At 43.2% G+C, this 23,463-nt stretch overlaps 1 protein-coding gene across 9 annotated transcripts in view; it reads right to left on the bottom strand.

Annotated features, from left to right (window-relative positions):
• MARCH8 (membrane associated ring-CH-type finger 8) overlaps positions 1 to 23,463 on the bottom strand; it is an 86,097-nt gene that overhangs the window by 57,933 nt on the left and 4,701 nt on the right. For 4 of the 9 annotated variants that reach the window (XM_021397646.1, XM_021397652.1, XM_021397653.1 and 1 more), the window contains exons 2-3: positions 14,783 to 15,021; positions 7,605 to 7,783 (exon numbers count right to left, since the gene is read on the bottom strand). In XM_021397646.1, coding sequence (XP_021253321.1) covers positions 7,605 to 7,700 — 96 coding nt within the window. In that variant the 5' untranslated portion in view covers positions 7,701 to 7,783; positions 14,783 to 15,021. The remainder of the gene's footprint in view (positions 1 to 7,604; positions 7,784 to 14,782; positions 15,022 to 23,463) is intronic. The other 5 variants (XM_021397649.1, XM_021397651.1, XM_021397650.1 and 2 more) reach the window with 3 other exon arrangements.

The following is a 23,463-nucleotide window of genomic DNA, read 5'->3' as shown; positions in this document are numbered from 1 at the left end:
TCCCACTCATTTACGTTAACATAAAGTAGCACTCATTTACAAAAATAGGGAATTGGGTTGTAAATAAACTTAAATATCAACAAGTACATGATCCTATTCTTCCCTTTATCTTTGAAAATAGCAGAATTCAGTTCTCAACTTCTTGAAAATGAAATTCTGAATTCCAGCCACTAACCTCATAAAAAAGCATTTGGGATTGTTCGGTAATTTAAAAAAAGTACTTTGACTTGTGAGTGTCATGAAATCTCCATAAATGACTTTCTAAAACAGAAGCAATGTAAACTAGCTAAGAGAAGATCAGCAGATGAGAGACCATCACTTCTGGGACCAAGAGAAGCTGAATGGATCCCAAAGGTGGATTTTGTTTCTAGGTGTGAGGACTACTGACTCAGAAGGCTGCAGTCCTAAGTGCTCAGATTTCTGCAGTGAGCAGAGAAGCAGTTTCTAAAGAACACAAAGTGGATTTTCAGCCCTCCCCCCCGTCAGCAAGATTTCTTCATAAATAGCATAAAGGCTATGAAAAATCACCTAAGTTCAGAGATGCCCATCTAAGGCTTCATATAACTTTTCAGAAAACAGAGGAAGAGAGTATAAAGGAAAATCAGCAACTTGAATGCCAAACACAGCTTTGAAAAACCTGAAGTACAAATACTTTAAGGATGCTACACCACTGCATTCCTCCCTCACAGAATTTTTAGTCTTTCTTGTTAACAAGGGGAAAAAAAATCCCCAAACAATACAAAACTCAACCAAGTGAAGAAATGAAGACACTCGCTATGCATCAGTGCATGAGGCTTAGCATGAAGGAGAAAAAAATACATCCCTGCACTTCCAGTCTCTCTTTCATCTACAGAAATTACCTTTAATTAACAAAGAGCTTTAAAAATCAGTTTGCAGGAAGACTGATGGCATCACTTTCAAGAAACAGTATAGCGACTGGATGATGGGAATCCTTGAAAAGTATGATTAGAGCCTTGACCCATGTCTTTGTGGAGCTGCAGTGATTTCAGCAGCACTCTGCCCTGATGCAGACATTTATATGCAGATACAGCTCAGTGTGGGATCCTGACTGACACACTGTTCTTAGAAAGTGAACAAGCATGCATGCTTTTGCCAGGAAAGAGAAATACCAGGATCACAAAACAGGAACACACCTACAAACCACAAAGGAAATGCACTCAGCTATCAGACAATTAAACAGTACCAGCACTTCTTTTATAAAATTTTGTTTTTTTAAGAATTATGCTCAGCTCGTTCACAGGAACTGCTAATGAAAACTAGACAGATTGTGTTAATATCAGACAGGTGGTTTAAGGATTCAGGTTAATGCAACAGCTTTGGATCATAATAATTAACTACAGGTTTCTGGCGCTGAGATTCCAAAGCAAGGAGTTCACATGCAATAAACACACAAATAATCAAAACAGAGGCTGTATGAGTCTGATTACAAGGAAAGAGCAAAGCCTTAAACTTCAAAAGTTTCTTTCCTGAAGCATCAGTATATGGAAAAAAACTCTCCACTGCTGTATCAACTGCTGTTAGCTTCTGTAATGTCTACTGCATTTTTAAAATAAAGAGTTTTCTCCTCTTCTTCAAATCCCTTTCAGAAAGCACTTCCATAATTCATCTCCACTCAGAAGCCACCTGCTCCTTTCCTCACACACACATGCTGCACACACTCCAAGACAAAAACAACAGAGAATCAAACGGCATGATCCGACTTTCTTTGTTACGACTGCTCAAGCGGGAGCAGCTCCCCGCAGCCCTTCCCTCCCACTTCCCGTTTCCTATCTTCCTCCTCTGCTGTCAATGTTTCTGGCAAACAATGTGCTCCTGCGTTCAGCTTCCGAGAGTGGGGCTGGAGAGGACAAGTTTCTCATCCTGCATCTGACACAACAAGAGCAGAGTGCATTCATGAGGATCTGGGAAGGTCACAGTCAAAATGAGTCTCTCAGAGGATCTGGTGGCAAATGCTTCTGGCTCCTCATCTTTTATGTGCAGACCTGAAATCCTTTACAAGGCTTCAGCCCACTTTCACAGATGGAGGAAAGAGAGTGCTGGCACTAAAGGGACTTGCCCAATACCACCTAGTGGGCAGGAAGAGACAAATCACAAATTCCAGACCAGTGGTTTAATCCAGTCCTGGCTGCACTCGGTGCACTTGTCAGCCTTCTAGGTGGCACGCTGAAGGGGGAGGTCAGTGGTGCTCTTGCCAACATCGTATGGGAGAGGAGGAGGAAGCCCTGAAGCTGGCAGGGAATGGGAACAGTGGCATGTGCCACTGGGGAGTGAAGGAGTGCCTCAGGCCACCAGACACCAGTATGTCTGTAGTAGTGAAGAGATACACAACACCCTGATGTCTGCAGGGCTTGGCTGCGACGACAGCTAAGCATTGTGACAAGCACAAGAAGGACTCTCCTAATAACTAAAGAGAGATATCACAAGAAGGGTGGTGCTGAAGCGTGGACAAGTGCACCCCTGGAGGAAAGAGAGGGATCTGGTGTCAAGCAACTTCTCAAGCAGTTTTCCTGTGGTGCTCCTCCCTAGACTGTTTACCTGCTGAAGGTAATCTGAGTGGGAGCACATCCAGCACATGCTCCTGTGTAAACACACACTAAGATGTCAGAAGAAGTCGGTACAGAAATCAGCCAAGGAAGCCTTGCTCTCAGCATGACAGCATCACTGCAGGGGTACGATTCAGAAGGCTGTTACAACCACCTGTCATCCACAGTGTTCTCAGTGTTCCTACCTGGTCACAGACTACTGGAGAAGAAGCATTTTCCCTGCAGCTCCTCAGTTGTGCTTCTGTTGCCTGTTCTGTCAACAAAAAAAAAATCATCTAATTGCTAGTTTTTAAAAAGCAGGAAGTGTGATATCAGCTTGTTCCGAGAAACTCTTTATGATCCAATGAAAAGCGTGGTAGGTAAAAGGCAAAGTTTGCACTGTCAGGAAAGGATTTTGCAATTCCTGCTTTGAGGCCAAGCCTATAAGCAGTACGGCAAAAGAGACATCTACTTCCCACAGAAGAGTTATAGGATACTTAAAATTCTTCAAAATTCTTCAAAAATTCTTCTGTAGTTAACCAGTTTCTACACAAAGTGAATTTAAACTGCCAGACAGTGTTAATATAGTACATAGCTACACATAAACACATAAATCTCAGTATAAAAATAATAAGGGGAGAAACTCAGAGGATTTGCAGCCTGTTTGCTTAACGGCTGGTTTGCTTCAATGGACAAGCAAAGTCACACATGCTGCCTTACAAATGCACAAGCATTTCAATCACGTTTAGCCAGTCAGAGCCCACAGACACAACTCAAAGTCCAAAAAGTGAACTGAAGAGTTCAGAGAGTGCCTCTGTACCTTAAGAACAATGTAATAGCTCTCAAGGCATTATACTGGATTCAACGCTTCAAAGCACTCACTGTTATATTACTCCACCGAGCTATGATTAAAAATTCTTGCATATGCATCTATTGCCTTCTTTCTTCCTCTTTTTTAAGTCCTGCTTTTCCAGTAAGACATGGCTTATATGAGTTAATAGGCTAGTGTCTTTCCTGTTACAGAATGCAAGAGATCACAAAGGCAGCAGAAGTTTAGCAAGATGCAGCACAATGTACTTCTTTCACCATAATTTCTTCCAAAGACAGCACCTGGAGATGTACGAGACTGCTATAAAATCTCTGGTGAGCACACAGAAGCCAATAATTATTTAACAGCACCTGGAGACAAGAAGGCAGTTCCTCTAGAATAGAGGGCAGAAGGGAGTTTCAGTCAGTCAAACGGAATTGGTAAGTTTAAATTTGGCTGGAACATTTATCTGCTTTTGTAATATATCATCTTCGCTATAGACTCTTGGAGAGGAACTCAGTATTTCTTCCCATGTCCAGGCCATTGTGCACCCAAAGTGGTTTGCACCAGCATCTCATGATCTCCCATTCACACACAATCAGCCCACCCCTGATCTGCTTATGAGATCTGCAGAGATCACAGCACTAGTGGCCACAGTGGAGAAGTTACTCATGTTTTCAGAAGGGCAGTGTAAAAGCTTAGGTTAGGGAGCTTCACTCACCGTACCAACTTTTACAAACAACCTGTAGTGCACAAACCTCTCAAACAAGCAATATCCTGTCACAGAATGACAGCAGAACAACACCTTAATCACATGCCAGCATCACTGCCTCATTTCCACTTCAAGTGCTGAGGGCTGTCTGTTGGATATGTTAGGAAATATCACTGTCAGCGGGTTAGCCACCGAAAGGGCAGAGTCTGTTGCACCTCACAAACAACAGAGTGACTCTCCCTTAAGGCAGGTAAGTATGAGGCTATTCCTAGCGAAGGATAAGTAAGAAGCTAATGACAGTTATTAATAGCTCTTAAAGCTAACAGTTCGTCTGAGTTAAATGCAAGAGTAATAATCCCTTTATGACCTTCCCCATTTTTACTGTGAAAATGGACCAAGTTTCAACAAAGACTGTTGGTAACCACAGTTTTCAACAATTTCAAACCTTGAAAATCACACTAACCTGAATGAGGATCTACCAGGCTCCACTAATAAATATCACTGACTTCTGAGGACCTAAAACAGAAATGGTTGGCAGGTGTTATGCATCCTACCACCTTTTGAAATGCAGTAGGATTTCTGCCACAGACTTCCACATGTATTGAACCTACATGAGACGTGACCGGGGACTACAGATTATCCGCTTTGATAAACTGTTGTGTAATAATGATGGTAAGGATTTTTTTGCTGTTTTTCACAGTTAGTCCCAAACCACTAGTCCAGAAAACTTGCTCTTGTAGTATGGAAAACTATTACTAAAACCAGTCAAGCCTTAACTTGAAATATCAAAGATACACCTTGACCAGAAGCAAGAAAGAGAGCAAATAGTCAGAGATCTGAACCATGCAGCTGAAGAAAATTCTCTCTGCACTTCTTATAAACATAATGTGGAAAATCAAACACATCTGTATTCACAAAAAATAGGAGAATGAGAAATAAAGCATCTTCCTTCTGGGGAAGAAATCAAACACTAATTTTCCTCAGACTGGCAAAGTTCCCTCTCTAGGCACATTGGTGCTTCACTTTTTGCTGCTGTGCTTCTTTAACTCTTTCTCTGAATGGCTTATGCAGGTCCAGACAAGCTAATGGTCTAGTCTGAAATATCAAGTTTCCAAAGGAAAAGTAAACCAAAACAAGAATAAAAGTAAGCCAAACTTTGATCTGTTAGCTGACATTCAACTTTCATACACTTTGGTTTTAGCCAAGTTTGGTAAATAAAAAAGGCAGACATGTACAGAGTCAACTCAGTCTATAAAACACACACCTGGAGATGCCCTTGGTCTAAGAACCTGCTATAATACAGTAAACCTCCATATAATCTTTTAAAAAGTAATATTGGCTTTGATTGTGATTTGGGGTTTGTTTGATTTTGTTCAGATTGGCAAGTGGCTTTGTACAGCTCAAAACTTTTTAAGACCACAGCATACACAATGGTTTGAGGTGCTTACTGCCATTAGAAGTAAGGAGTACCTTATTACACAGAAAAGAAAAGGTAAGGTATGAAAATTAAGGTACTTGAATCAAACTGTGAAATGTTCCACTCACTCCTAAAAGAACCACTGCATATTTTTGTAGAAATCCATGCAAGAACGGCGGCCAGGCCAGTCACAACATAGAGAAGTAACCACAAGCTGTGTTGCACAATGGAAAGTTACATTACTGAAAGGGAGGAACGCTGGAGTTGCACTGAACTTACAAAACTGCAGTGCAAATGCTTTCTTTCTTAGTTTTACCTAGTGTCTTTCTCTGGAACTGCAGATGTTACCCCCGGCAGGAAAATCATCTGCAACTGCTAAGCAAATGAGCTCAATACAGAATTGTGCTTTTTATCTTGTAGTGATATCTACCTCAAACACAGCACAGGTGTTCTGAAATGACTGAAAATATGCTGGTGATGATCTACAATCTCTTCTTCTTGCACCCCATATATGAAGTTGCTGTGTCAGAAACCAAAGAAGGGGTTTAGAAAGAGACTTGGGACTCTCACTTCTGGGCTCAGTGCATGGTCAAACAGTTACCACAGGTCGTTCTAATCTGATCGGCCTCCTAATTCACATGACCCAACTGGAGAGCAGCCAATTCAGAGAACCATCATGTATTTACAGGGGAGCTGTTTCACGCTCTCTCAGAGCATAGTGTTTCTATATGGGAGGAATCCAAAAGAAGCAACAAAAAAGCCCACTTACCCAGAGAGCTGCCTAGCACATTCATGGACCGCTGTTACTTGCTGTAGGTTAGGAAGCAAGAGATTCCAGTGGACTCCTGAGACAAGATGCCTCAATGACTTAAAGCACCTCAACTGTGAAGACAACTTCTCACATAGTTCTGGAACCCAAAACTAGTGCCAAGGCAGCCTACCTGGATTCAGGAATCCAAGTAATCGATTATCAGTTTAAGAATGTGAAGGACTACAATCTATTTTAAGCTTTTAATGAGATGAAGACTCCAAAAAAAAAAACAACTATGAGACAAATGATTTTTTACTGACAAACCACAAATTTATGTAGGTGCAGTCTGGTAGGCTGATGGGTGAGGGGGCTAGTCAGAACAGAAGTTCCTAACACATCAGAAACAACATATGTTTTTTTAAATCCCACCTCAAGTTAGTCATAGTGAATCCCCTTCCATAGCATGACAGTGCCTTTGCAGTCCCTTATACTTCAGCTGCACCCAATCTGTAAGAGTGCTGCTCTGCATCTCCTGAGAATCTGACCACTGCCAAATACATGTTCCTAGTTCACCGAACAAGCCCAGACCTTGCAGTTGCTCCGTAATGTAAATGTTCTCTTGACCTGTTTTTATGATAGGGTAAAGCTATAAAAACACTAAATGGTTCCTGTGGAACTGGCAGATAATGCAAAATTCAATGCAGCTTTAGTATAAACTAAAACATGATGCACACAAAGACCTTTTGGCTTGACCAGAGACGCAGCCCAGAGTCTAAATAAGGTTGATACCCAAAGTCCAGACACAATATGCCCTTAATAATTATTTTTTAAGTATCCTATGAATTAAATTCTCTTAAACTTGCAATCACTAGATACTTCAGATATTTTTGCATTCCATTTCTCATTAGTACCCGAAGACCCCAAAACAATTTCACTCGCACACTTGCTCCCAAGTTAAGAATATAAGTCTTATCTTCAGGAAACAGCACAGTAAATATACATATAGGTGTATATTTCCTTCCATGTGATACTCCAGTCAATACTAACCACAGCATGGCTACTAGATGCTGCAAAGAGCAAAGGAAAACAGGATGCATGGCTGCATGTAGTTCATACCCCATATTATTTTTCTTTTAGAAAAGGAAAATACACCTGTTACAACTTTCATGACAATGTATTTTGCAACCAGCTGCTTTGAAATGGCAAATATTAGAACGCTAATTAGAAATAATCAGGTTAACATTAATTTTTACTAAAAGCAGCAATCATGCAAGGAGTTGAGTCTTTGGATCAAGAAACAGGTCTGATTTGGTAACCCCTACCATTTTATCTTCAGATAGCTTCCTCTGAAAATTGAATATATCTGTCATTACCTGTTCTTCTCTTTCTTTGGTCTTGCTCCTGGAGACTCTGGAAGAGGTAACATCCTGAGCTGGAATGACAGAGATTTGATGCAGTGGCATGTTCATCACACCGCCTTGTTTGGTCCTATCACTTACAGGAAGGAGGCTTGAAGGCAGCACTCATTCAGTGCCATTGTCAGGCCTTGCACCTAAAAAAAATTATAAATAAAACAAAAAACCTATGAAGTATTTTGAAATGCAATTATTTCCAAAGCTAATCCATCAGTTAGACCAAGGCGCACCTTTTGCTTTCTCTCTGCTTTCTGAACAAGTTCTGGTTGGGTGAAAAAAGACACAAGACTTTTCAAGAGCTAGGAGCCAGACGGGCCAGAGCACAGTTTATGCAAATAAATAAGTAAGTTATCAACAGCTCAGGAAGTGGTCCAAGTGCAGGACAGAGGGCAGCGCACATGCTTGAGACTGTGTGGGTACAGAGGAGGAGGCGGATGAGCAGCTCTTCATGCTGAGCAGCGAAAGTGTGCTGCTGGAGGTGCAGAGAGCAAGGCTGGTGCATGAAGCGTCTTAAACTGCCAACTCTACTACTCCAGACCAAACTGCCTCAGGTACAGTCCTCAGTCTGGCTGAGTGCTGTGTATTTTTAACTATTGCATTTGGCTCCAATCATTAATCCAAATGTGCACTAACAATAGGAAGATGCATCACGTGAGCTTTTCCTTTCTTAAGGCAACTGGGGAGTATTACAATCAAAATCCCTTGCTGGGAATTAGGAATTCACCAGACTACACATGCTTTATCCTTCTGCATTACACATAGAAAAGACAGTAATAGACATAAATTAGCCAAATTTGGCAGCTACTCTGAAAGACGGGCATAATTAGCCATACCTGTTATTAGATTAAAAGCTTTTTGAAACATGCACGTTCATGGAGCATTTAGTTGGAACATAACCTGTTGCAAACTGGACGCAATCAATTGTGTTTAAGGAAAGGATTAGAGGGGAATTAACACAGGAGGGCCTAAGTGGGGCTACCGGATGATGCATTGTTCTTACATTTCTTACCTATCCCAAGGCATTTTACACAAGGAATGATGGCTCATTATCCTCTTTCTACTGGGCGGAGGAGCAAAGAGTTATTAGAGGTCATACAGCACATCACTGGCAAAATCAAAACCAAAGGCAATGCCTTCTGCTTCCCAATGATGCTGGCTGCCCATTAGAGTGCTCAGCCAAATTCAAGAGTGTTACTGACACCTAGTCAGGATTTATTTTACTTTCATCAGTGCCGAGACAGCGTATCATAAGGTAACAACTCCACAACTTCTAGACATCACTGATCTGAAAAATGAAACATCTACAAGCGCGAACAAGCAACAAGGACACTTCCTTATTGAAGGATAGAGACAAACATGGGATTTACCAGCACTATTGAAATGCAGCTCTAGCACAAAGAGAAAGAACACTGAACTTCTCCAAGTCCTCCACACCTATTCAGCCTCACCCTCTAAAGGAGCCAAGCCATAAGTGCCAGAAGAGAGATAAGCACGGGCTGAGATAGGAATTGCAAACTGCAATAAACAAAGCAGGAATGGAAGGTATTTTCCCAAGAAAAAATAAATGAAATCCAGGAAGCGTCAAGCTCCAATGAAAATCTGTCAGGTAGTATGTCCTGTGCTACTGCCAGCAACAGCTGAGCCAGGAGGCATGGAGACAGAACCCATTCTGCAGCCCTCAAAAAGGGTTGTGACAAGGTTTGCAGACAAGGGCATTTTACTATTGTAAGGAGAACAAGGAAAATTATTAGAAAACATAGCTAAATCCCTCCGATTCTAACAAACAAATCAGACCAGTTTTTCTGCAGGTGCTTTGAGGATAGTGTGTGTTAGAATTCTTTGAAAGATATAATCCAATTAGATATTCAAAGACGATGTAAAACAGTCTTCCTCTGGTACTGCATCCGGGCAGACACTCAATAAAGCCTGCCTTTGTTCAAGGGCAGCTTAGGAAAAGCTCTAAACTTATCCCAGATGCCACACTGTATGTCTCCAGTCTGGAAAGATCCTAACAACCACACACTCAAGGCCTGCCAGTCCCAATCTGAAGCACCTTAGCTCCACAGTGCTAATTAAAGGATAAAGTTACACGAGTCAACCACCTGCAGTGCCAAGCATAAGCTGACAAGGATGCCAGAAAAGCAATGCCGCTCCATACAAAACTAATTGCGACAAGCTCCGTGGGCCTTTTTCCACAGCTGAATTAACACCGTGGGCTCCTGATCTGGGGCGAGGAGTTGAGCATGCAAGAACAAAGATCTAAGTAAGTTTCAAGCCCATCAAACCAGGGGCCTGACAGAAAGGCTTCCCAGCAGGCAGCAGTAAGGCAAGGGGACAGCTCCTAGGTTCTCCCTTCTACTCAGGATTTGTAGCCGTAAATCATAACGCATAGTTAGATGTGTAAGCCCTCCCTCATACAAAGTGAGCAATCCTATTGCCAAAGCACCTTTCCCCATTGACACAACAGCTGAACACACCCCAGAGGTAGCAGATAGGAGCTCAACCTCCTCCTCCTTGTGTGGGATTTGGTCTGCGAACCCCATACTCAAGAGAAGTCCTGTGACCACTGGGGTGGATGCTGTCCCACTTGTGGAGGAAGGACTCTCCAGCTCCATTTTGCCTGGTAAGTTGATGTAATCATTGGGATGGCAGGGAAGTGAAACAGAGTGCATGTGTGTGAGCCAGGTGCCACAAGTAGGGCAGTCATTTGCCTGTGAAGGATGAGGGATCCTCTTCCCCTGCCCTCCTGGCTGCTCACATATTGTTCACTAGAGGAAAATACTTAAAGAAAACCTCTAGGGAGTTTGTGCTTTCAACGAATGATAATAAGCTGAACCTGTTTTCATAGCTGGACCCTTCAGAGATTTCCAGCACACACCCGAAACCACATCAGTCGTAACATCAGACCCCAGTTATGTCAGATCCATGCAGCCATGGCAACATCAGAAAGATTCAGAGGGAATTAGACAAACTGTGTTTTACAGTACTCAAGAGGAAATGGAGAGGAAAGGCAAACGTGTGACTGGGGCCTGGTGTTGGGGCATTCCCCAGACCACTCCGCCTCCTGACAGCAACAGAAAATTAAGATTCCCTTCAGTCATCAGCATCAAGTACACAAGAGGGGACAACTGATATCAACAGGTAAACTCACCACAGCGAAAGCAGCTGGGAGACTATTTGCAATCCCATTTCCATTACCCACTCCACCAGGCCTCACTGAGGAAACCAGGACATGCATCGGCAATGAGGTGAGCCTAACACTGCCAACTGCTGGCCTGCTCCAGTGAGATGTGCCACTGGAAGGACCAAGGCACTGGAAGCCATGCTGCTGTCCCCGCCTGCCACCCACTGCAGCTTTTCTGTCAATTATATGTTCCAAAATAAAGGCTAAACAGATTCCCAGCTAGACTGGGGCAAGTGAACACAAACCATGGTTTCCTGAAAGTACAATAGAATCTCTGGATTATAAAAGAATCTGCCTTCATGTGCATGAAAGATAAACCTTGTAACCTGTGGCATAAGCAAGAGGATAGCTGCTAACATGAGAACTGGAACAAATTTCACCTGTGAGTTATTCCTGATTGCCTCGAGGCTTCTTACACTTCTCTTCAATTCCCTTAGTTCCCATTGATGACAGTGAGTTGTACCACATAGGTCAATCTTCTGGGGGATGTGCAAGTTAAAAATAAATAGACACATCACTGCTGTCCAGATAATCCACTTGCTGCAGCGCTATGCAATGCCAAGAATACCCTGCCATAGAGCTAATGGAGTTGGTGGAGCTCAGAGCACGCACCAGCTGCAAGGTTGGAAGTGCTGCCCCACAGGCTGGTGGGACACTGCTGTGAGTGCCTGGAACACTCCCTCCCCCTGCACAGCATGAAACTCAACCCAAACAGGAATAGAAACCCTCTGAAAAACATTATGCTGCTTCAAGATAGTGTACTGCTTATTTTCTCTAAGTGAGACTCAAAATAATCTATTAATGCAGCTTTGGAATTTGTTTTTCTGCCGGAGGCTTTAATGTGAAGTCTCAAAGTCCCAAGAGCATAAAAATCTTTTTTTTGTGTGTGTGTGTGTGTGCACGTGTGTGTGTCCAGATTTAGCAGAAGCACTCATGCAGTACTCAGCAAACCCCTGAGTGCACCTTACTTTGCTTACCTGCCCTGACATTCAAACTAGGTGTGGCTTATACGTATGTCCTGTGCTACTTTCTGTACTATACATATTCCATATTTGTAAATATCTCCAATCCTATTAGCTTGTGTAGGCTCCAGTTTGAAGCTTTTATTTATTTTATTTTGAGCTTGTCAGGACTCCTCCCTTACTAATGTAGCTTACATAATCGTTTTCTAGAGATGACAGATGTGCATTTTCAAAAAGAGGATCCCGCATCTGTGCTTCATTTTGTTTTACTGTAGCTTAATCAGTACTTTGTTAACAGCATCATTTAAGAGATGTCACCAAGGCTTATGCACTTCACATGCATTTGTTAACTTGACAAATCTAATCAAGAGAGCTGAAGTTGAGAGGGGAGAGAAACTGACACTTCTTTCCCTACAGAACCATTAGCATTTCAGGGTTAGTTCAATGCCGTAAGTGAAAAAAAAGAACCCTTGGACTCAGACCTTGCCCTACACAGATCTAATTCTGAATTACTGCTATTTACAGCTGTGCCTGTGTACATAAACCTTGCAATGTTTACTAATTCTGCTGCAACTTCTCACTTCATAATCTCAGTTCCTCCTTTCTTCCACCTGCAAGTGTACTAAAAATAATGAACTTCAAGACAAAAATATATTTCTTCTAATTTCTTTTTTAAAATCATGTTGTTACTTAGCTGAAAAGGAAGAGTTAGAAAGGGGACAAGAGATCCTTTTGCATATTCCAGATGTTCCTTTAGAAAGCTTCTCAAGACACAGGAGCATACAGCTGCAGATTACAGACAGCACAAAGAAAGAAGGGTATCTGCCAGCTCTGTCTGACTCCTCTCTAAATACAAACGTGATTGTTTCTACACACATTTCTACATAATGGAACCCGACAAGAAAGCTGTTAAATTGCAGGATCAGTAAACAATGCTCCCAGAGCTCTTAGCAATCCCTTCCCTTGTCTTCAGTGGGACAGTCTCTAACTACAACAAGAAAAAAGATGCAGAGGTAAAGCTGAAGTTTCATTCTCCTTTCACTGAGAACCCCTGAGGGTTAGGGGGACTGAGAGGCCAACAGCAAGGGCTGGTGTTCTCCAGGCCAGCAAGCAGTGCACTCCAACTGTACTTCTTGCAGTGCACAGGCTATGACCATTTCACCTCACTCCTTCACGTTAAACACACCTTCCTGCCCCAAGGTGTTTCCCAGCAAAGCAGGTCTGGCACGTGGATCATGCAGCCATCTGCAAGTCTCCATGGCTCTGCTCCAGGCAGGACGCAGTATCACAGCATGCACAGGGCTTGCCTTGTTATCGCTCCTGGCCACGATCCCCTTAACTCCCACAATAACCAGTAGCTAGCTTTCTGAAAAATTCATGTCCTCCTCTAGAGAAGGCATTCTTCCCTCTGAACTGACACCGAATCCATGCTTCAGAGCAGAATTCAGCTGTTTTGATCACACGGCTCAAACTAATGTTTTCTTAATGATAGGAACGATGACTTTCTTCTTCACAGTGTTCAGTCCTATAACAACATGCAATAGCACCACACCTGTTCCTGCAGTTTTTGAGAAAATACAAACATGTGCACAGACCAGTGAGAGAAGACTGCACCAAAATAGGTTTGCAGGCAGCTTTCTAGTCTAAGATACAAGTCCAGCTGACATAACACAACACCTGTAACATGTGATCATCTCCATTCTCTACTGTAATCATTTTGAGGTTCATGAAACTCAGTTCTGATATCCAGGGAAAAATTGCTCTGTATTTTTATCTTCAAAATTAATAAAGACTATTAAAAACAAATGCATAAATTTACAGAGAACAGTGAAAGCCTGTGTTTCTCAAACAGTGTAAATATTTACAACACAAGATAGTGAAGAAACAAAACAATTTCATTATTGTTCAGTGAAGACATTGCTCACATTCTGTATTATACATGGATAACAATGATGTATTTCTAGGAAAATCCTGTGCTACATCACTTATTTTCCAGTACATCAAAGGATAACGTTTGTGAAAGCTATTTATGAACAACAGGCGCCTAAACAACATTTTTCACTATTGTTTAATTGCTGCTAACCAAACCATTCCTCCTAAGCCAGAGTAAAAAGAACATAGTATTGACTAAACTATTCTGTATTTTGAAGAACTATGAAATCATTGCCTCTTTGTCCCTGGGTGAATAAGAAATTTCCAAATTAGTGCACATAAGAATGTATTTCTTTTGAATGATTCATGAGTTAAATCCCAGATAACTCTTTATTTACAGGCTTAAGTTACACCATATCCTTACTCTAGAAATCTTAAAAATAAATCTAGATTTCTGCATCATTATGACATACTGTTGAGCTCCTTCTAAGGAAATAGCTGAAAAGTACATTCCTTACAACTTGCACAAAGCAGAAATTAGAGAGCTCCAAACCAGTCTCCTCAAAATGTCTAGTACAAAGCAAGAAGACCAATGTATCAAGCATCCTATACTTGATTCTTCCACAAACATGCATGACACTGCTAAGTTTTGTTTTCAATCATATTTTCCCATGTTTAGAAACAACCTGACCTTCTGATGCAAAACTAGCTACCTGGAGTCATTTCCTCTCCCCTGAAGTTAAGAGTTAAATTGTAAATACGTCTTAAATCCAGGGGAATACTACATACAGGTCCTTGAACCACAACAGCTTTCAGTGGGAGCTTTTTATTGGAAATGTAGACATCCTATGCCTGAACATTTTATGGCTTTTCCAGTCTTCTTCCATACCGATGACTTCTCTATACATTTGCTAACTTCCAACAAGAGCCTCCCTTTCCAGAGAGCAGCAGGGGAGGACCAACATCTGCAGCTGCACAAGAGCTTGTGCTCCAGAAAGGATAACAAGCTGTGGGATCCACTTGCACAAGTGCCCACCTTTTCTTCCTCTAAATATCAGCAATATAGAGGTATGCTCACCAGCTGGGCTTCAGGAAGTCAAAGCGTTTAAGTTCCTCACCTGACCTCTCTGTGCAATGGCAGGATAATGATATTTCCTCTTGCCCACTTTCCATCTGCTTCACACACATAGATAACTTCCGTGGTGCTGGCATCGCTCCTCACTGTAGCAATACACTGTATCTGGTACCAACACAATCCCAGGCACTGCAGTCAGACCAGCAATAACAGCAAGACAGGTGTTAATCATCCCCAGGTTCGCATGGTCACAGTCGCCAGATACTTGATTTGACAGAGCTGCTAGAGAAACAAATATGGTATTTCTCATCAATTTCAACATGACAATTGTGCTACGAAAGGTACATTTATGTTAGATACAAGGTTTTTTACAGTGAGGGTGGTGAGGCACTGGAACAGGGTGCCCAGAGATGTGGCAGGTGCCCTGTACCTGGAGGCCGGATCAGATCCTGGGCAACCTGATCTAGCTGCGGATGTCCCTGTTTATTGCAGAGGAGCTGGACTAGATGATCTTTAAAAGGTCGCTTCCAACTCTAAGGATTCTATGATTCCATAAGAATCCCCGTGTAACTGCATTATCATTAAATGGCAAAGCTGTGTAAAGCCTACAGAGAGGGCCCAGGCTGAACAGAATTAATTTCCCTCCAGCACCAGAACGAGATGGTCTCTCCCAGCTGCAACCTCGTCACAGTGCATGCAGTGAGATTAAAAAGGCCGCATGTTCTCTTCTTATCTTGAGTGCCCCTGGTGCAGTGACAGACAGTCAGTTTCAGCGGGCTGACAAACAGCCAGGCTTCCCGTGCCCCAGCTCCCCATGCAACACAGTGCTGACACCAACGCTCACTGGCAGCACCGAAGTGTCAGCAAAAACAATTTCCTTTCATTAGCCAGTTATTTCATGCAAGTGTGCTGCAAGGCGTGTGTCAAGTCCGCATGTCCTCCCCCATCACCCCACTCTGTGCCACCAGAAAAGAAGGAGCTGGCATCACTGAGCCCTTGGACAAGGCACTCCTTACCACGATCTATAAAAGCTCATTCATCCCCACTGTACCTAAAATAGCCTCTTGATGTGATCATGAGCTGAATACATGACTGTGGATTCCTTTCTTACACTTACAAGAAACCAAGTGTCCACTGGTTACTTCCTCACCCTCTGCCCTTGTTCTTTGTTCTGCAATTGAATGTTGACCCTTTCTGTCCCATTCCATATTAGATTCATCATTTCTTCAAATAAGCATCTTAGAAGAAATTTCAAGAAACACTATGAAACTCCACCTATGCACGTACATGGTCTGTATACAATTCTATGAAAAACGTATTGCAGCTGTCTATCACCAGCACTGAAGTAGGATTTCTAAAGCCTGTCAACTACAGGCAGCTGCAGAAGGCTGCAAAGACTAAGCCAAGTGCCCAGGTAAAAAGAAATGGTGCCTGTTCATAAGAATCCCACAAGTCTGATCCTTGCAGCGTGGGTGACTCACAACATTCCGCTGCTCTCTCGCTTAAAGGACTTCTTGTTTTTCCTCCACGAGATGTTCAAAGCAATTTTCAGGTGTCTAGTAAAGGTGGTGAGAAGCCTAGGCCATTAGAGAGCAATGGATTGTCACACAAAACAAGGTTACTACCAGCTTCCTTCTGAGCCAGGCCAGTGGGAGAGTTCCTGGGTATATGCACAGGGCAAGCAAAGTCGATATGGGAAGTCGTCCACACAGGGAAACGCTTAAAATAAATTCAGGATCGTGACCACACCACCAATACCAATTGACATGTCACATCTTTCAACCCTACCACATTTATAAGTGGCTTTTCTGTCTTCTTCCCTAATGGATGTGCTTTCCTTTAAATTAGTTTAGACAGGAGCCAGTGTGATGAGCCAAGTGTGCTGAATAAGGCCTATGCAACTCTGGTACACATGAGCACTATTTTAAACTCTGAAACATTCATGAGGACAAAAACTAGAAGGAACAGCAGTTTCTATCAGGTATTTTTTGAAATGGAAGGCAAGAAGAAAAAGGTCATTTTTTTAGCTGAAACTTCATCAGTACCGGAAGAAAGCATACTGTTGGAAAGAGGGGAGCATTGAACCTGATGAGGTCAAACAAAGAATAGGTAAAATATCACTACAGAATCATAATACACGTGTCTGCTGAATTAGCATAATAGAGAAATAAGGGCATATTACTCCAACCACCAGCTTAAAATGACTTAAAAGACAAATACAAGACTTTTTTAAAAAAATTGAAAGAAGAAAAATATGCTCTATTCTAAGAGCAACAGATGATGCCAGAAAAATCAAGACAAAATCCCCTCTGTTTTCTGCTCACTGAAGACAGTTGGTACGTCCACTCCAGAGACAGTCCCGTCTTTGGTACAGGCTGCCCAGCACTGGCTGAACAACAGCACCAAGGCTTCCATGCAGTACTTAAAGATGAAGGATATGGACTCTGACATTTCAGAAATGATGGAACCCACAAGTGACCCAAACATTTATGATTTCTCCTTGGAGAACCCAAACACTTCCCTTCAGTCTCTGGGTGTCGGAGGAAGCATATCAGACTCTGTCCCTTCTGTGTCACAAGTGACCTGGTGCCTCACACACTTCTGCACTACCAGTGCTCTCTGTGAACGAGGCACAAAACCTTGGTCCTGCAGGGAGTCACACTCCTGTTTACAGGGGCAGATGCTATTCACCAAATCGTAGCAGCTGGCAATGGCAAAAATTCCTCTTTTGCAAGCTCCCTTTGCCATCCTCTGTCAAAGAAGCAACTTGGCACAATCCCACACCCCCTGCGTTTTCTGCAAAGCTAACAGAAGTGTCACACTTCAGCAAGGTCAGCTCAGCTCTCACTGCACCACTACAGAGGACAGCAGCTAGCTAACTTAGAAACTAAATCATAAAGAGTCTAAAAAGTAAGCAAAGCCCAACCATATGATACAATACATAACAGCTAAAAAGGCTCCTTTTTCCTTGCTGACAAAGCATGCTGCTTCTACCACAAAACCAGGCAGCTGCCCTTATAGCACTAAACCAATGCTACTGAACAGTCTGAAGCAGGAAACGATGCCACAGACATACAGTGTGGAAGGGTTTGTTCGCACAATCAGCGTTTCAGGGACAACAAAGAATTTTCTCCAGGACAACACACCAAGGATGGTGAAAAAAGGCATGCTGACAAAACAGCACCCTGCAGCATCTGGCTGGGGAAAAGATTCAGCAGGAGCTCAGGGCAAAGCCAGTACCACCACTCCAAGCTAGTCTTCCCCCGGAACGCCCCCTCCAAACACCAACTCCCCTAGCTGGCAAACCAGAGATTTCACTTCAATCTCTGATCTTGCCCTGTCTGCAGGTTATAAATTAGAATACTTCTCCAATTAGAGTGGAATTAGAAGGTGGGTTATTTTTAGCAGCCGTCTGACAGAGCCAGTGCCACCGAGTTGTAAGTGAGTCACTGCCTTTCTTAAAACTATGTTTTAGGCACCAAATTCCAATGCAACATTTAGTATCTCTTCAAAAGCCATCAGCTATCAGTCATCTTTGCTGGGAACAGAGAAGAGGGAAAGCAGCTATCACTCAGCCCAGAAGAGACTTCTTAAGAGCTGCAGGATTCTTGCACAAAGCCTAGAAGGAATTGCGAGGAGAGATAAAGACGTCTAGGAAAGGCACAGCTATCTTCACACAGCAGTGAAGGCAGTGACAAGCTGAGCAACTCGTCCCTCTGACAGCTGTCATGCTGCAGTGGCATATTCTATACAGGGATTCTCAGGAGGCCCAGCAGCAGCACACTGCACTGTGTCATTGCTCACCAGACTAAAGCATGAGTTGGCCTCCCAGTAATTTTCTTCCCTTCTTTTTGGCACATTCCAGTAAAGGAAGAAGGAAGAACATACAAAGTGCTCAGCTCAGAAACTCACCAGCTCTGCCCTGGCTCCCAGGGACTGCTGAGGGCAAACTGCACATGGGAGAAGCAGGCCTGTGCCTCCATGTGTCTGTGGTGCAGCCTTGGTGGGACGTGATGCGCTGTCACGCTGCTTTCCATTACCCTCCTCTGCTGACACAAACCACTTTCAGACTTGAAACTCAATGGCTTCCTCATCTTATTAAATTCCCTATTGTGACTCAGATGTCTCTTATGAACATTAGTTAGATTACATCAGTCACAAGGAGTGTCCATGAAGCTTACAGGATATGGCTCAAAGCAGGACAGTCAGAGTTAGATGACCAGCTTGGAGCCTCCTTCCCATCTTTGCAGAAGAAATAATGCCAGTTACAACCAAGTGACCAGGGAGAAATATATTGCTTGCAAGGTCTTGTGGAAAGCACGATAATACTGAAGTACCGAGATACAACTGGCAAACACACCTTCCCTGGTGTGCGACTGCCCTGAAGCAGAGCCATTGCTGCAGCCTACCACAAGCCCTGCAGCAGGCACAGCCCATTAAGAGAGGCTCTGCCAGACCCATGCGGGACTTGAGCCTACATACGGCAGCTATGGAGGACCTGAAAAGCCAGCTGGCAGGAGCCAACCAGCAGGATGCCTCCTGGCATCACAGGCTCACCAAGTCCAAGTGAAGCACCTGTAACAGTGCACAGTGTGAAAATGCAGATGGAAAACTTCCCAGTGGGCATTCAGAGATAGCACGTGTGTCCCAAGTGACAAGTAGAACTCAAGTACACAGAGAAAGCAGGCAACCACAATAAATGTCTAACGTGCACAACAGGAGACCACAGTCACAAGATAAATGCATGATGGATGATCCTGTGTAAAGAACTGGTCATAACTCATCTTCCTTGTGCTTAGGCTCTCCATCAGCTGGACTGCACTTGCTTCTTGCCAGGGTATCGCTGAATGAAGATTTCTTATTCCTTTTCCTAAATGCTGTACTTGGAGAAGCTGATATCAACACCACTGGTGAACGAAAGCCCATGCCTGGTGCAGATACAAGTGTCTCAAGGTCCCCAAAACACCACCTGCTGACCATGGGAGACTCAGATCCCAGAAAGAAGAAAACCAACAAAAGACTGCACAGCACGCATCATAGCAACCCACACTTTACCATGAGCATCTGAGAAGCAGTGCCACTGAGGAGTAAAAAGTAAGAAGCATTCAGGCAACCTTGGTACATGGCACAGAGCTCTGGCAGGGCCAACTCCTGCTGCTTTGAACACAGAGCTTTGAAGATGCAGCTCTAGTCTTTTACTTGCACATTGTCTAGTTAGAAGCAAAGCCACGCACTTCTTTCAAAAAAAAGTAATTGGATGGATCATGGAAGGTCAAAGAAGAATAATTTTGAACTTCTAGCTATTTGATAAATACAACAGGGTCTTGCAAACCTCACCTACTCAGAAATTTGCCTGGAAATCACCACACTGCAGTTCTCCTTCACTCCCAGAAAGATATGTAAAAAAGGATCTCACCTCTAAAATGCCTCAGAGCTACAGAGCTCTTCAGGTGTAGCAGGGCATGGTTCTTTCTCACCCACCTGTCAAAGCATGTAGCAGCTTGCACAGAACAACACAGGGCCCATTCAAGCCTTGCAGTTTAATAATGAAAGCAACTCGGTGAAGGTTTTCACAACATTTGAAAGACTTAACTGCAGGGGTCTTGCTCAGAGGTTATCCTCTCCTTTCAGGTCTGAGCCTAGGACAAAGGGTACAAAATAGCTGAACACCACTGTCATGTGAATCACAGAAATAAAATACACTTCTCATGCAAACGAACTGCTAAACAGCAATTACATAGAGTTTTCATACCCCAAAGCAGAGATATTTCAACAATACAGCCTTAACACACTGCATAAGGACACCAATCCTTTCAGAAGGCTGAAATCTGATCTCTTTTATTGGCTTCTGCTTTGTTATGTCAAGAGCCAAGTTAGAATCCCCCCTTCATTTTTTTTAATCAAACATACTTCTTTTTCTTGTTACTTCTCAAGATCAAGCTAGCCTGACAAGCCTCCTGTAATTTTTCAACTGAACCTCTCCTCCCTCCACCCCCTTATGTTATCAAACATTAATTTTGTGAAGAGGCTGCTGCACAGCACCAATTCTAATTTAGCAGCAATTCTTAAGCTTTTCCCCCGGGCTTTCAAAACACCTTGCAAAGAAAGGCGGCCATCCAACGGGCAGAAGGATTGGCACGCTAATAGCTTGCATTCTGGTGTCCTGCGGTTGCAGCGTGCCAAGTATCACCTATTCACGTGGACTGTCTTGTGTCTAAAAAAGTGCTACCTCCGTGAGCTTCGGTGCAGGGTGAGGCTGCAGCTCTCAGCTGTGACATTGCAGCTTACTTTCCCTTCCTCCTGTGATGCCTGCTGTTTTGGCAGATATCCGACATTTGGTCATCAGGTTCAGAAGTTACTAGCAATGCGATTGCATAAGCACACCTCCTACCGGGAAGCAGGCTAAAAACCAGTCATTAAAAAAACCCCAAGAGCATTACAATAGGTGGGCCAGATGATACCTGAGCTGGCAGAGATCTAAGGTAGGCACAGGTGAAGTGGCCTGAACCAGAAAATACAAGCTGCAAGCAGGAACAAGACTCAGATTTCCTGTCTCTCACGACAAACCTCTAGCTGCAAAGTCAACTTCCTTCTTCTGCAGAGAGCTGTGCACTTATGTTCTCTTTGCAGCAAGACCATTTAGTTCTGTATGCATTTATGCTGTTTGGAACAAGAAAACCCTCTCCTTGAGAGTTTATTTTCAATATCAAAGATCAGCAGTTCCTCTGCAAGTTTGTAGTCTACTTGTTGTTTTTTTTTTTTTTAATACACTACACGTGTGTGTGAATGTTCATACATATATATGCACTTCTTACATTGAAGCAGTTTGAATGTAAATGACTGGTTACGGACTGAGCTAGAGGAAAACCACTGACAGCAAGTGTCCTTTCTAGCCCTGGCACCTCCAGCTGAGACTTGGCAGGCAGGATCTACACGAAAATGACCCCGAAGCTATGATGATGATAATCACACTTAAATGGACAACACTTTGGATGTAGATCTACAGGGAAAACTCATTTCGCTTACCAGAAAGGAAGGAAAAACCAAAGCCTTCTGATAACACCACCAGGCTGTTCCCACGTGTATTTTGCACTCTGTTGTCACGTACCGTAAACTACGACCTCATGCTCTTTGCATTGCTCTGATATGTCAGACTTTACTGGGCTCATTAAGAACAGAAAAGCCACTGCCAACTTTCACTTTCTATCTACTGTAATAGAGTTCATCAAGCTGTTCAGCGTAAGTCCCTTAAGAGCAGTCTGCTGAGGGTGGCCATGGGAGAGAAAGGCACAAAATCATGCTCAGAGAGGGCAACATGAGGCATCTGCAAGAACTCCATGCTATAACATGGCCCATGCTACGAAAGTATGGCACTTCCACGCAGCGCATGACTCCATGTTCCACTCCATCCACCCATCTTCCCATATACGTAGCACAGATATGTCATATTTTTCATTAGCCTTCCTCTTCTGACCAATGCATTTGCGGTTACAAGAGATTATAATGAGGATTGGCCTAATAGTGAATCATCCTCAGTAGTACACTGCGCTTTTACAACTAGAAATAGAGGGATCAGAGAGATTAATCCTCTGTCCTGGATGACATGAGGAGCCAGTGGCAGTGAAAGCAAATATAAACAGTCACAGGAGGTTCTTCATCCAGTCACAGGAGGTTCTTCATCCTGCCACAGCACCTGGGGCTTTGAAGGACGTGCTGTCAGCAGGATATGCTTTGCAAAGTCATTAGGAATGAAGTTAAAGAAAGGAATCCTTGCAGCAATCAGGAGAAGAGGCACTCTCATTAACAGTCCATGTGACATCACCTGCCCATTGCAAGGTAGAGGCCAGGTTCACACCCACTGCCACGTGAAGCACTCTACCATAATGAGAGTTGCCTGAATATTTCCTCAGTGTTTAATTGGTGATATAGAACAAACTGTACATGGGGAACCTGTTGCTGCCAGTTCAATAGATATTGTTCAAATGGCCCTCTAAAGGCAAAATTCTCCTGTCAAAAAATAGATCTGTCAAGAAGGGAATACAGTGATGCATGGAGCCCCACTACTGCACCTGTGCACATTCCTGGGTAACTGGAGACTGGAACCCAAAACCCAGCTCTGAACAGCAGCATGTCCCCATCCTCAGGCTGCACTGATGGCACAGAGCTATTAGCAGCCAGTGAGTCAGAGCGATAAATTATTCTGGTCATTAGAACCAGCAGATCAGACCCAGGGGAAGCCTATCTGTCTGTTAAGAAATGCCATCTTTATTCCTACAGATTATCTTCTCCCTGCTGTATGTACAATAAACCAGGACTGAAAAGCTTGCTGAAAATAAAGTAGGTGAGAGGAGAGGAAGCTACAAATATTGGTCTGCTTTTCTAAAAAGTAGCAACGTTGTGTGTAACCTTGTATCCACATATACACTTCTGGTCTGTCACCCTAGTTACTTTCGTCCTTCTTCCCTTCCCCTCTGTGCCTTATCTAACTGACCTTCTTGATTCAAAGAGAAGTGTTTCCTTTCCTATGTTCAGAACAGGGCAGAAGGCAAACTACCTGTTTGGGGAAGAATAGCTGGGAATGTATTGTTCCTCAAAATGAACCTCTTATCCTTTGTGGTGTGCAAACAGAGGATTTTAGCGAAGCCGCGGCCAAAGATGGGGAGAAAGCTGCCCTTAGCTGCTCTCAGTCATCTATTAAATGAGATTCCTAAATTCAATGTCTCT

The sequence above is a fragment of the Numida meleagris genome, chromosome 5, assembly GCF_002078875.1.
Source record: "Numida meleagris isolate 19003 breed g44 Domestic line chromosome 5, NumMel1.0, whole genome shotgun sequence".
Classification (NCBI taxonomy): domain Eukaryota; kingdom Metazoa; phylum Chordata; class Aves; order Galliformes; family Numididae; genus Numida; species Numida meleagris.
This window is presented reverse-complemented; position numbering and strand designations above follow the sequence as displayed.